The sequence below is a fragment of the Sceloporus occidentalis genome, unplaced genomic scaffold (genome assembly GCF_023333645.1).
Source record: "Sceloporus occidentalis isolate IW3139 unplaced genomic scaffold, rSceOcc1.0.p SCAF_48, whole genome shotgun sequence".
Classification (NCBI taxonomy): domain Eukaryota; kingdom Metazoa; phylum Chordata; class Lepidosauria; order Squamata; family Phrynosomatidae; genus Sceloporus; species Sceloporus occidentalis.
Genome location: NW_028317028.1, coordinates 2,585,111 through 2,598,813, shown reverse-complemented (window position 1 = coordinate 2,598,813; position 13,703 = coordinate 2,585,111). Strand labels below are relative to the sequence as shown.

At 41.5% G+C, this 13,703-nt stretch overlaps 1 protein-coding gene across 1 annotated transcript in view; it reads left to right on the top strand.

The window, feature by feature from the left end:
- Positions 1–9,611: 9,611 nt before the first annotated feature.
- Positions 9,612–13,703, top strand: part of LOC149289090 (calcium/calmodulin-dependent protein kinase kinase 2-like) — a 48,727-nt gene continuing 44,635 nt past the window's right edge. The window contains exons 1-2 of the mRNA XM_089491011.1: positions 9,612–9,726; positions 10,071–10,206. Coding sequence (XP_089347137.1) covers positions 9,612–9,726; positions 10,071–10,206 — 251 coding nt within the window. The remainder of the gene's footprint in view (positions 9,727–10,070; positions 10,207–13,703) is intronic.

Genomic DNA, 13,703 nt, shown 5'->3' with positions numbered 1-13,703 from the left:
ATGCAGATTATGGGGCAGAGTGGCATATAGGGAGGTATAAGGCATTTCAGGAGGCAGAGTGGCATTAAGGGAGTTAAAAGGCATTGTATAGAGCACTCTGCCTCCAGAAATGCCTTATACCCTTATATGCCACTCTGGCATTTAGGGGGTTAAAAGGCATATTATGGGGCAGAGTGGCATATAGGGAGGTATAAGGCATTTCAGGAGGCAGAGTGCTCTATTAAATGCCCCCTTAACGCCACTCCAGAAATGCCCTATGCCCCCATTTAACTAACACACACACACACACACACACACTCACACTCTCTCTCCCCTCTCCTCTCCTCTCTCCTCTCTCCCCTCTCTCCCCTCTCAGCCCTCTCTTACCGGTGCTTCCAGCCGGGGCAGCGGGTTGACGTCGCCTTCTGCTGCAGCCGGAAGGAGGTGGAGTTGGCAGCGGGGGTTTGTATGCGTCCGTCGCGTATACTTTCCCCGGCTGTCAGAGATCAGAGATCTCTGACAGTCGGGGAAGGTCTACGCGACGGACGCAGACAACCCCCGCTGCTAGCCACACCTCCTTCCGGCTGCAGCGGACGTTGTCTACGCGGATCGCGTAGACGTCAACCCGCTGCCCCGGCAATACAGCAGGAAGCACCGGTAAGTGTGTGTATGATGGGGGGGGGGGGGGTGAGACAGGAGGATCCAGGTCCCCTGCAGCGGTGCGGGGGATCTGGATCTTAGTCTCCTAATCAGACTCTATTTGAGGTCTGATTAGAAGACGACCCCGATTAGAAGACGAGGGGTATTTTTCAGAGCATTTGCTCTGAAAAAAACCTCGTCTTATAATCGAGCAAATACGGTATATATTTTTGGAGAGAAGAAAAGCCAGGGTATTTCACTAGGCTGTGGGTGAAGGGAGATGCAATCCAAGAAGAGTAATCAGACCATTTCTAAATAATAATAAAATGTGGGTGTAGGGTATTTTTTCCTATTTGTGATTTATTTCATTAATTTTATTTGCCAATGGGGGGGGGGGTGGCTTTGTCCTAGAAAGGTAGCACTCACTGGACATGAACGGAGCATCGCGTTCATTGAGAACACAATGCCTCATTCATAATGGAAGTCTAGCGTGATTGCGAGGCAGTTCCCGGTTTTGTTTTTTCATTTTTAAAACTCGTTATTAAGAAAGAGCCAGAACAATTTTTCAATATCAAAGAATATATAAGAATTTACAAATCCATACACATTTTGACACATGCAATGACGCTGGTGATGTATATTCCTGGAGTAAACGTTTAAAATACATTTCTGTGTATGATTTTAGTAGCTTTATTCATGCAATGAATTGTCTAACTCAATGTCTGCAGTCTCTGATGTCCAAGTTGCCATGCCCTGTGTTTGTACTTGGTAAGCAAATTAATTTGTGTAAAGATGCTATGGGGCGTGTCAGAGGATATGGAAATCAAGAGGAGAGCATATATATGTATGAGAGGATGAGTTGACAGCTGCTGCCTAATTTTCCTACAATAACTGGCTAACTACATAATGAAAAGGAGGTATATGAATGGACTGAACTCGCACCTGTTGGAAGGAAAGCGGAATGCCTGAGGCCTGATGAAAGAAGTTGTGTAAAAGATGACCCCCTCGCTCTTAGTACTGAAAGAAATAAGGTTTCCACCTACTGAGAATTAACCAAAAAGCGAGATGCCCTAGAACTTGGCCATGAAGGTTTTAAGAGTACGCTTACCCCTCCTACAATATTTATATTTCACCTACCATTCCTAAAAAAAAAAATAACAAAGTGTAGAGTGTAAAACAAATCTTAAAAGGAAAAAAAATGTTGTGGGATGTTGCTGTCCCTCAAAAAAACCAAGATGGCAACACAAGCAGCTACAGTAATATAATGATGCTAAATCTAATGGTGTTTCCCATTTTGTACATTGTATGGCTTTTGCTAGATGGATCTGAAACTACTGTTATTTTTATGTATGGTATGGCATCCACCATGGCATAATGTTCTTTCCATAGTGCCATTTCTCATGTTTCATGGTATGAACTGACATTAAGCAAAAGGGGAGGTTTTCTCAGTCATATTTGCAATGAGTGTTCGTTTGAATAATGTTAAATGCTACAGTGAATTGTTGGACAGCAATCTTATATTTATAACATTCCTGCCGCGGTCTTCTGTTCATTACTGCAAATTCAATTCAGTCCTGGGGATGTATGCAGTATAAACCATTTTAACGTTTAACATGTTTCGATGATCATTTGTCAAAATATCTGAACCTTCAAAAGGTACAAAGGTATTTTTGGAAATAATATAATTCTGAATTGTCTACATTATTCGTTGGTTTAGAACACGCTGAAACCAAACTGCCTCTAAAATTATTAAAAAGGGGGAAAAACTACAATGTAGGACTTTAACTGTAATTAAGAAGGTTGGCAAAAATGTAGTAATTAGTTGTAATTATCCATTTGGTGCACAGCCCAAGGCCATAATTTAGCTCACAGTCACTGAGGATTTTGTAGGATGTTGTTTTAACATCATTACTGCAGTTTCTGAATTTTTAAATAAATCGCTTGTACCGTGTTGCTGTGATCTCTGTGATATAGGATGACTATTTAGTACCGGCTGATGGACTTCCCACAGAGCTGCCACCTGGAGTTTCAAGGCCCAGTAAAAATGTAGGCCACTGAGGACCTATCATTTTTTGTGTTCTGTACCACGCTTAAGTTCTGATTTAGTTTAGTTACGATTCTGTTGCTCTCTCCCCTCTCTCTTAAGCCTATGATGTCATATCTCCGCTCTGCACAGTCCTCCATAGCGTTGTGGAGATCACCCACACAGGAAACTAAAAAAGGGTGTTGGGTAGACAAAAGAATGACTCCAAGAACACAGTATTAATATAAGAACAACAAGGAGATCCAAATTATGTTTGCTTTGCTTTACTCACCGAGCATTCGATGGCTAATAACTGGGTGCTACGGCTTGCGTTACCGACACAATGCGGTAATCCATTTAACCAAAGAAGAAGACGCACTTTTGAGTTTGACTTCCAATCGATATTTATTTCAAAGAAGTCAATCCGCATTCAATCAGGGTAGGAAAAACAGAACTGTGCAGGCTTAACGTGTTTGACACCTCACTGGGCACTTACTTAGCATTTAGTGACTTAAAGCAGAATCAATTTAACTAATTTGTGTAAATTAGCAACATCCAATCAAAAATAATAGCATGTAGTTGCTTAACAATAACACTTGTGAATAATTGTCTAGTGCTGTCAACAAAAGGTGGAAAAGAAATGTTAAGTTCAATTCCTGTGGAAAATCTTAGACAATAACTCATGTGAATGATTATGTAGTAATGTGTATGCATTGATATCTGAAATTTAACCTATCTATAAAAAGCTATTGAAAAAAACCCGGTTAATCGATTTTAATATTTGTCCTGAGTTTAGAAATACCCAAAGTTTTTATGTTGTTTTCCTTTTTTGCAAGTCTTAGGGCGAGTACAAGTAGCGTATTACTATTTAAAAAAAAAAATTTCAAATCTACATCCTACACCCATGTCCTATTTGGGACATCTTCGAAGCCGGCCAATTCAATTTACCCCATCTAACCAAACTAGGCAACCAAGGATATTTCAAGTGCTGGTATTCTAATGCTTTCCATGCACTAATTCTACTACCAGCCTTTTTCAAAATTTGTGGTAGTATTTTGTTTGCTGTTTTAGCCACACACTTTGTCCTTCAGGTACGAATTTACAACTCCTGGTATATGTCACTTCCGTGTCCCTGTCTCCTTTTCAGCAGCTCTGCTTCTTCTCTTGTTGGCAGAGAAGGTATTGAGATGTTGAGCGAGAGGGTGAATGAGGGTGACCGAGTGAGTAAGAAAACAACAAAAGCACTGAAATGCAAAGACAAATTTGTGGCTCTCTGCTTTGTTTTGGTCTGTTTCATTTGCACAAATTGACAAATTTAGCAAATAAAAAATTTGTACTAACCCGAATGCACAAGTGTAATAGTCATAAGCAAATCAATTTCCTGTCCTGATGTTCTCTCTCTTCTCCTCACCCACCTTAACAACTCAACAACAGTTGAGAGGTAACATAATGGACAGTAATAACCAGGCCCGGACTGGCCATCGGGCACACCGGGCGTTTGCCCGGTGGGCCGGGCCACGGCAGGGCCTAATTGACTTAGGGGCTGATGGAGCTGCAGCTCCAGGCCCCTATCCTACCTACGGCCGCATTAACGCAGGGCATAAGGGGCACCTGCCCCTTAAGCCCGCCGCAACTGCGACCGGGTCCGCCACTCTAAGGGGCCGGGAAGTCCCCACCAAGGCCGGCCTTACGGGTCTGCGGCCGCACAGGGTTTAAATTAAAACATCGGGTTTTTTTAACTTTATTTAACATCCTCCATGTTAAATAAAGTTTTTTTTAACTTTATTTAACATGGAGGATGTTAGATAAAGTTGAAAAAAAACCCCCGATGTTTTAATTTAAACCCTGTGCGGCCGCAAACCCCTAAGGCCGGCCCTGGTGGGGGCTTCCCGGCCCCTTAGAGCAGGACCGGCCTTTGGGGTGTGCGACCGCACAGGGCGTCACACTCTAGGGGGCGGTCCGCACCGGGTGCCGCTCATCAGCGGGTGCCAACTTGCGGCACCCGGCACCCCTCCAGAGACGGACAGTAATGTCCGCCGCTGGAGGAGCAGGCTCGCAAGGGAGCGGTATCGGAGGTCTTTAACAGACCTCCGGTTCCCTTGAGTGATTTTAAGCCGTGTTCAACCCGGCTTAAAATCACTCAAGGGAGCCGGAGGTCTGCTAAAGACCTCCGATACCGCTCCCTTGTGATCCGCGCGGCAACAGCTGCTGTGCGCCGGGGTTTGTTGTTAGATCCCGGCGCACAACACTGAAGCCGCGCCCACCGCTGTCCGTGCCCTCTGAACCGGAAGAAGACAGAGAAGACAGAAGAACTGAAGAAGAGGAGCGAAGAGGAGGAAAAGGAGCTGTAAGGAGAAAAGAGGAAAGGTAGGAAAATATTCAGTGAGAGTGGATTGGTATATATGTGTGGATTGGTGTATGTGTGGATTGGTATATATGTGTGGATTGGTATATATGTGTGGATTGGTATATATGTGTGGATTGGTATATATGTGTGGATTGGTATATATGTGTGGATTGGTATATATGTGTGGATTGGTATATATGTGTGGATTGGTATATATGTGTGGATTGGTGTATGTGTGGATTGGTATATATGTGTGGATTGGTATATATGTGTGGATTGGTATATATGTGTGGATTGGTATATACGTGTGGATTGGTATATACGTGTGGATTGGTATATACGTGTGGATTGGTATATAGGTGTGGATTGGTATATAGGTGTGGATTGGTATATATGTGTGGATTGGTAAGTGTGTGAGAGTGATGGGTGTTATGCTGTACCATTTCCAATGTCTTTTTCATGATCTAATTATGCTCTAAAAGTACATCATAACTCCCATCACTCTATACTGTTCCATACAGTGGCAGAGCTGGGAGGCAGAGGCCTTGCACCCTCACCGCAGGACTCCTGAAAGGTAAGTGAACTTCAAAGAGGGAGAGGGTAGATAGTTAGGAGGGGGTAGATAGGGAGAAGGGCGTGAGACGGGGGAAAGGGGGGTAGATAGGGGGAAAGGGGGTAGATAGGAGAGAAGGGAGTGAGAAGGGGTAGATGGGGCAATCATACTCCTATCATGCCAAGTCTGCGAGTACATCCTGGAATCTGGGTATGCCTGGGCATGATAGGAATGTGATTGCTGTTAACAATCATATATATATACATATAATATTGTTTTTTAATTGTTTTGTCCTATTTTGGTGTGTTACTTACTTTAAATAAAAGGGTTTTTTTTATGGTGTGGGGAGGTCATATTCGGTTTCGGACAGGTAAATGCTGCATTTTCGGTTTCAGTCCAGAATTCGTTTCGGTGCATCCCTACTACTAAGCCAGACAATGAAGTGGTAGGCCTACACCACAACAATGTTTGGCGTAGTATATAGTGATTGGGGTTATGCTGCACTATTGTCAATGTCTGGCTCAATGTATAGTGATAGGGATTACGCTGTACCACTGTCAATGTGTGCCTCAGTATATAGTGATAGGTGTTATGCTGTACCACCGTCATTGTCTGCCTCAGTATATAGTGGTAGGTGTTATGCTGTACCACCGTCAATTTCTGCCTCAGTATATAGTGATAAGTATTATGCTGTACCACCGTCAATGTCTGCCTCAGTATATAATGATAACAGTGAGAAGAGGCAGAGGTGGTAGATAGTGATACAGGGGGATAGATAGTGAGAAAGGGGAGTTTTGTTACAAGTTTTTATTCCTTTCTTTTTTTGGGATGGGGGGGCAGCAGAGGAGTAGTCCGCACAGGGCGCCAGAACACCTAAGGCCGGCTCTGCCTTAGAGTGGCGGACCCGGTTGCAGTTGCAGCGGGCTTAAGGGGCTCTGCCTTAATGCGGCCATATAGGCCCAGTCAGTCCGGTCCTGACTGGGCCTATTTTAAGGTAGGAGCCTGGAGCTGCAGCTCCATCAGCCCCTAAGTCAATCCTGCCCTGCCACAGGCGCGGTCGCAGTTGCTGCTTGCTCTGGCAACAAGGTAAATAGGGTGAGGGAAGGGGCTGCAGTGAGAAGGGGCAGAGGGGGGTTAGGTAGTGAGAAAGGGGGAGAGGGGATAGATAGAGGCGGTACATATTGAGAAGTGGGGAAGGGGGTTACATAGTGAAAAGGGGGAACATAGTGAGAAGGGGCAGATAAGATGATGAGAGGGGGTAGTGTGAATGCGTATGAGAATGAATGAATAAATGTGTGGATGAATTGTGTGAATGCGTATGACAATTAATGAATTCATGTGTGGATGAATTGCTTGAATGATTTGTGAGACTGCATTAATGAATGTGTTAATGATTTGTGTGAATGAGTAAATGCAAAGATGGTACATGAAGGGTGGGCTTTAACAATAAATAAATAAATATGGGCTGCTCAGGCTTAAATGCCCGGGCCTATTTTTTGTCCCAGTCCGGGCCTGGTAATAACCATGCAGATCCTGAGAAAAGGAAGTTAGTCTCCTGTGATATAAATGTAGTTTAAATGTTTTCAATACACAAGTACTGCTTATTTTAATGCAGTTACATATGTTTATTTAGTGGAAAGAACTATAAATTGTAGGATTTGGAAAAAGTGACAAATCCACTTTTAGTTCACGCAATCAGAAAATGTAATTTTGAATTGCTGTCAAATGTATTTATATTAAATAATAACACAAATAGAATTGTCACTAATCCTCTAAGCCGCAGAGCCAGTGATCTATCTGATAATACTGGAATACAAACGTTAATCTTATTTTGTGATTTAATGACATAGGTAATGGGCTTGGATTTATCACATTTCTGGGTTGCCTGTGAACGCAACTGAGTGAGGGAATCAAGATGAGCTTTGTCTGTTCTTTCCATGAATTAAACCACTTTACTAATGACATACTACCTAATTTAGGCAAAGCTGTAATAGCAAACAATAGTGTTTCACCATATTTAGTAACTGGAAGTCTCTCTGTTAGAGGAATGGTTTTACTCTTTATTTTGTTTTTACCAATTAAAAATTTACTTGGTTTAGACCAGTTGTAAAAAAAACCCAGACCCAAAGAGTTAACAGGCCAGGAACTAGGTATAACTGCATGCTGGTGGGACAGCTGAAAATTACTAAACTACAAAGGTGCTTCTAGGTCAGTTGCTGTCAGTTAGACTCTGCAGCACTCCCGATGCTGTAGAGACAATCAGGAATGGACTGATTATTATTTTTATTATTATCATTTTTTTAACTATTATTAACCGATCACTGATTAATGCTATTTTAGGTCACTTTTGGTGCTTTCTTGTGACTGTGTAACACCGACATACCACAAGTATTTATGTGCTCGGAAGAAATGGGAGATAGTTTTTCTGTGTTTTTATTCCTGTCCCAGTTAGATCAGAGTACAGCATCCATCCCAAAATGTGCCTGACAAGTCAAAAGGTACAGAACCCCCCATGAATTTTGTGTTTCTGTTAGATTTGTGTTTCCAGTGGACCACAAGGGAAAGGTAGCTAGGGTGTCTTATAAATACTCAGGTCATGTGCTTGTAGGGAACATATTGTTTTGTTGGGGCTGTTTTTGTGTTGATTGTACGTTCCTATGTGATCAGGAGAAGCGTGAGGTTAATATTTTGGGGTTCCTTTGTTGTACCAGATAGCCAAGTGTGAAGAATCCATGCCAAAACGTGCTTGATGTGAAAAGATACAGCAAAAAAAACTCAATCTCCTGTTCCTATAACTTTTTTGGTTACAGAAGGGACATCTGGAAAAGTAGTGGAATTTCATACAGTCTTATGGGGTTAAATTGACGTTCCTGCTATATGTGTGTCCCATTCTGGTTCTAGTGTGGCCCCACGGACATCTCGCACAAGGGCTAATGAAACTGGATGTGGTGGAAGAAGGCAATATATTGCACATGTTTTGAAGATGTGGTCAGGCTAATACTTATCTTACAAAGGACTTGGGATGGGGGGCGGTTAGGGAATCAAGCTAAATGTACAGCCCTGTGAAAAAAGTATTTGCCCTCTTCCCAATTTCTTCTATTTTTGCATATTTGTCACTCTTGTTAAACTAATTTTAATATTAGACAAAGATAACCAGGGTAAACAATTTTTTAAAATGATTATTTCGTGTATAGAAGGAAAAACGCTATCCAACCCTACCTGGCCTAATATGGAAAAACTAACTGCCTCCTTTAGTTACTAAGTCATCTAATTAACCAAATTAGTAATTTGGTTTAAATTCTCTAGACACACCCAGACATGATTACTGTTGAATTAAATAGAACCTGTTGCAAAGTGAAGTTCACTAAAAGGTATCAAAAAGCAGCACATGATGTAACGATCTAAAGAAATTCAAGAACAGCTAAGAAACAAAGTCACTGGCATCTATCGGTCTGGAAGGGGTTCCAAAAGCATGACAGCCATTATCTATGGAGAAAACTGGTGAACATACCTGGCAACTTCTTTACTCCGGCTACCCGGAGCCTTCCCTTGCGGGACACGGCCACAACTACCCACTGACGTCTGTGGGAGTTCCCGCAGATGTCAGATGAAAAAACACCCCCATTTAAAGGGAAAATGGGTGGGGAGCGGGTCGTGTAAAGACCCTGTTCCCATGTGCCGGTGGATTCTGGTGTTGACATGGAGAACCAGAGAAGCGGTGCTTCACCCAGAGATCTCCAGCTCAGACCCAGAGAGTTCCCAGGTATGGTGGTGAACCTTCCCAGGAATGGCCTGCATACCTAAATTCCTCCAAGAGCACATTAACTACTCATCTAGGAGGTCACAAAAATCCCGGAATTACATGTGAAGAACCGCAGCCTTGCTTCCCTCAGTTAAGGTTATTGTTCCATTGTTGCAAAATGACTGCTGACCAACAGGAACACAAAGTCTCATCTCACATTTACAAAAAAGAACATCCTTGGGAACTCCGGGTTTGACCCTCTGGGTCACGGAAGCGGGGTCCGCTCCCATTTTCCCTTTCAATGGGGGTATTTCCGACATCAGCGGTAATGCCCCAAACGTTAGTGGGACCACCCACTGATATCACGGGACCGCCGCTGACGTCAGTGAGCAGTCCTGGCCGCGTCCTTCATGGGATGGTACCTGGAGCCCAGAAGTTCCCGAGTTATGCCAATTGAGATTCTGCGGCATAAGCTTGAAAAGGCAATTCATGCTAGAAAACCCAACAATGTGGCTGAATATAAACAATTCTGCCATGAAGAGTCACTAATATTTCTACACAAAGATGTAAAAGACACATTGTCAGTTACCTCCCCAAGGGTAACAACCAGTTATTGGCAATTACTTTTTCACATGGGTGATATACATACCTGGGAACTCTCCAGGTTTCACCCGGAGATTGCCAGTTCAATACCCAAACCCTCTGGGTCGCGGGAGCGGGGTCTTGACACGCCCCACTCCCCGCCAATTTTTCTTTAAATGGGAGTGTTTCCCGCTACCTCCGTCAGCGGGAACACCCCAGACATCAGCGGGAACTACCATTAACATCAGTGGGACCGTCCACCGACTTCAGCGGGACCGCCCGGCGACGTCAGTGTTCAGTCCTGGCTGTGTCCCGGGTAGCCGGAACCCAGAAGTTCCCAGGTATGGTGATATAGGTTTTGATTAACTCTTTACTTTCAAAAAGGTGAAATGATCATTTAAGAGCTGCATTTTGTATTTACTTGTGTCTTATATCTGAAACATTTAAATGTGACAAATACGCAAACGCAGAAGAGATCGCAAATTACATCGCTGCACAGAGAGGATTCTGAATCCCGCTATGCATTTGTATGAAAAATTAATGATGTTTTTGAACAGACTGAAAAGTATCATTACTATGTCACAGAACTATTTCTTTTTTTGTTTCTTAAAAACAAAACTATAGTTTGCACAATTGTTTCTCAATCATTATAATTGCTTTAAAAACATTTGGTTTAAGAGGGGGGGGGGGTAACTTAATGGAGAGAAATTACCTTCCAAAGCCTGTGAACAGAAGGTTAAAAAGGCTATTCCCAGTCACATATGACTTGTGTCCTGAATGACTTTTTCCACCCCATTATTACTAATATCAGCATTCTTCCTTCTAATATATATATATATATATATATATATATATATATATATATATATATACCATAGTTTACAATAAACACCTGTATATTTGACAAGGTCATAAAAAATATCCCGTACGTTACAAATAATTGTAATATGTGTAACTATTTATGCCCTGGACAACACACACTCTCGGTACACAAACAGTTAATAGAATTATCGCCTCGTAGTCAAAATAGAACGCTTTTAGCCAATCAAAGGTCCGCTTACATCTTTGCACATCTGGGCCATTCAGCGGCAAGCTACGAGCTCAAGAAAAATGTGCTGGTCGGTTATAATGGGGGAAGTCCCTGACAGCCAATCATAACACGACTTTCATCATCTCGTAGAACCGCTGCTTTGGCTGGAGCTGGAGCTGCCCTGACTTGCTGCCAGTCACCCGGGAGGCAGGTAAGCCGTTCAAGCATGTGCTACTCCTTGAAGTGCGGGTTTAACCCGTGTGCTCCGGGCTCCGCTGCCTCAGCGCCCTGACAGCCGGGGGCAATTCGCTCACCTTATAGTAGAATGGGGCAAATCCTCGGACGGGTCCTCAACCCTGCAGCATCCTATTAATATGTCAGAACCCGGGGTTGTCTTTTAAAGCAGGTTTTATACATTATTATATATATATATATATATATATATATATATATATATATATACCGGTCTATCTATATGTATTTATATGTATATAATATATATATTAGAACAGATAGCTGGAGCATTATCTGCATAATCATAAACTGTTCATACACAATACAGTTTTGTTTTGGGTGTAATACTCTTGTTAATATTATTTTGAAAATATATGACTTATAAAATAAATTATATACATTTTGATGGAATGTAAAATATATTAGTGGACAGAAATGTGCCTTTTTTTGTGTGCAAACTTTTGAACAGGGATAGGCAACTCCCATCACTGTCGGCCGGTTCTCTTGCTTCTTTAGCCTGATCTACTTTGCAGTCAGAAGAAACATCTGTATTTGCGTGTTTGTGTGCTGCGAGACGTTGCTAGGGGTTGCGGGAATACTGTAGGTGGGCGCCTGTGATGGGGTTAGGGTGTGCTGTCTGGGGGCTAATAAACATCTCCTGGCAGATGCTGCAGCTCTAGCTGTTGCCCAAACCATTGTCAGATTGGGGGGTGGGAGAGCTTTCGGCTGCAGGAAAAGAGCTATAATAGGAATCTCAGATGCAGAAATAGATCCCGGATGGGTGAAAAAAAATTCTGAACTAGGAAATTGTGGGAAGATTTCTTTTGAAATCTCCGAGTTTTTTTCCATTATTTTCCGTTTGGGAGTAACATGGGAGGCAGCCGATCAAATATTCTTTTAAACTCTTATCTTTGCCATTATTAATGTTAATCATTCATTATTTTTTTACCAGTATTTGCACATGTACACGACTAACCATCTGCTTAAAGATCCTGACGGTTAAAGATTACGGAGAATGCTGTGTTTTTGTGTTTGCTTACATTTGCCCAAAATCTCCCATTATTTTCTTAATTAGGCTTGTTTTGCGCAAGTCCTGACCAGTGTTCCCTCTAAGCTGTGCGCTTGTGCGCGCGCACATAGCTTATTTAGAGAGCGCACACGTCCAAAAATTGTGCGCCGTTTTTCCCAAAAAAAGAAAAAAAGAATATTTATAATAATAAATTTTTTTGATACTTTATGCGGTGTGGATATTGTGCGCACAAAATTTTTGCTCTGTGAAAATTTTTGCACAAGAGAAATTTTCTGCGCACGCCAACTAAGAAAAATTAGATTGAACATTGGTCCTGACTATTCCAGTTCCAGGTGTTACCGCAATTGCCTCGGCTTTAATTGAAGGTTTAGTGACTGGAAGTTCTTTGGTAAATCCTTTTAGTATTTTGAGATTATCCCTCTACTTATCCCAATTTATCCGCCCAGGATCATTAGTAATATCCTGTTAGAGGTTCTAGATGACAATGCATTGAGAATTAAAAAACATTTATTCCGGATAAACCAACAATGCCCTTATTTATAAATGCACATTTTTGTTATTGTCTCACGTATAGTTCTTGTAACAAAGAAACCGAGTGAATGCTGTTTGAAATTGTCGAATTATATAGACAGCGTTATAAATGGTGAACGCCACAAGGGTCTCAACCACATTTTTTTTCCTTTGTTTTGTTTAAATATTAGGCTTTTTTTTAAAATTCAGACGTTTAAGTAAATAATTAGATTAGCTAAATTTTCAAAACTTGAATGATATCTCAGGTAATGGAGTTATAGTATAGGCTGGACTGTTTTGTTATTAAAGGTGAGGTTATACTACCTGAGTGTCCCCTTTAAATTACCCCCCATGGAATGGTCCATCAGGATACCCCTATACATTTGCTTTTGTTCTTGAGTGATCTGTAAGTCAACATTATCGTATAACATTATGTATTGATACCATCAAAAGGTATACAGTACGTCAGGAAGTCTGATCCACACCTGTTGGCACACAAAGGTAACTGCTCGGGTTGTGTTATATATTATTTTAATCTTGTACATATTGTTAAAATATTGAGTTTGTATTGTTTACTGTTATTTATGTAATACGTACAACTCAAGGGCAAAATACGTGAGATGTCAATGGAGCCCAGCTTTCTAATCACAGTGTGATTAGTAAAAATAAATTAAAAAATAAAATAAAATTTATAATAATTAGAAAAAAATAGTAAAAAAAACAGTCAAATGTAAAAATAATTTCCCACTGATGTGACTATCAGGGGAACCTTCAAGTTGAAAAAAAATGTAATTTTTTTTTTTTAAAAAGGCAAAAAAAATAAAAAATATATTTTTGTGAGCAAATCCTAAAATTAGCATATTAGCTTAAAACAATTCTCGCATGGAAAGAGTTAAAATACTGGCATATTAAATGCCCAGGGGGTGTCTACTTTAAAAAACTGTATGATTTGATGGGGTAAAATGAATTGGCCGGGTTCAACAATGTCCCAAATAACATGGGGGGAAGGATGGCCACACATCTAATTTCCAATT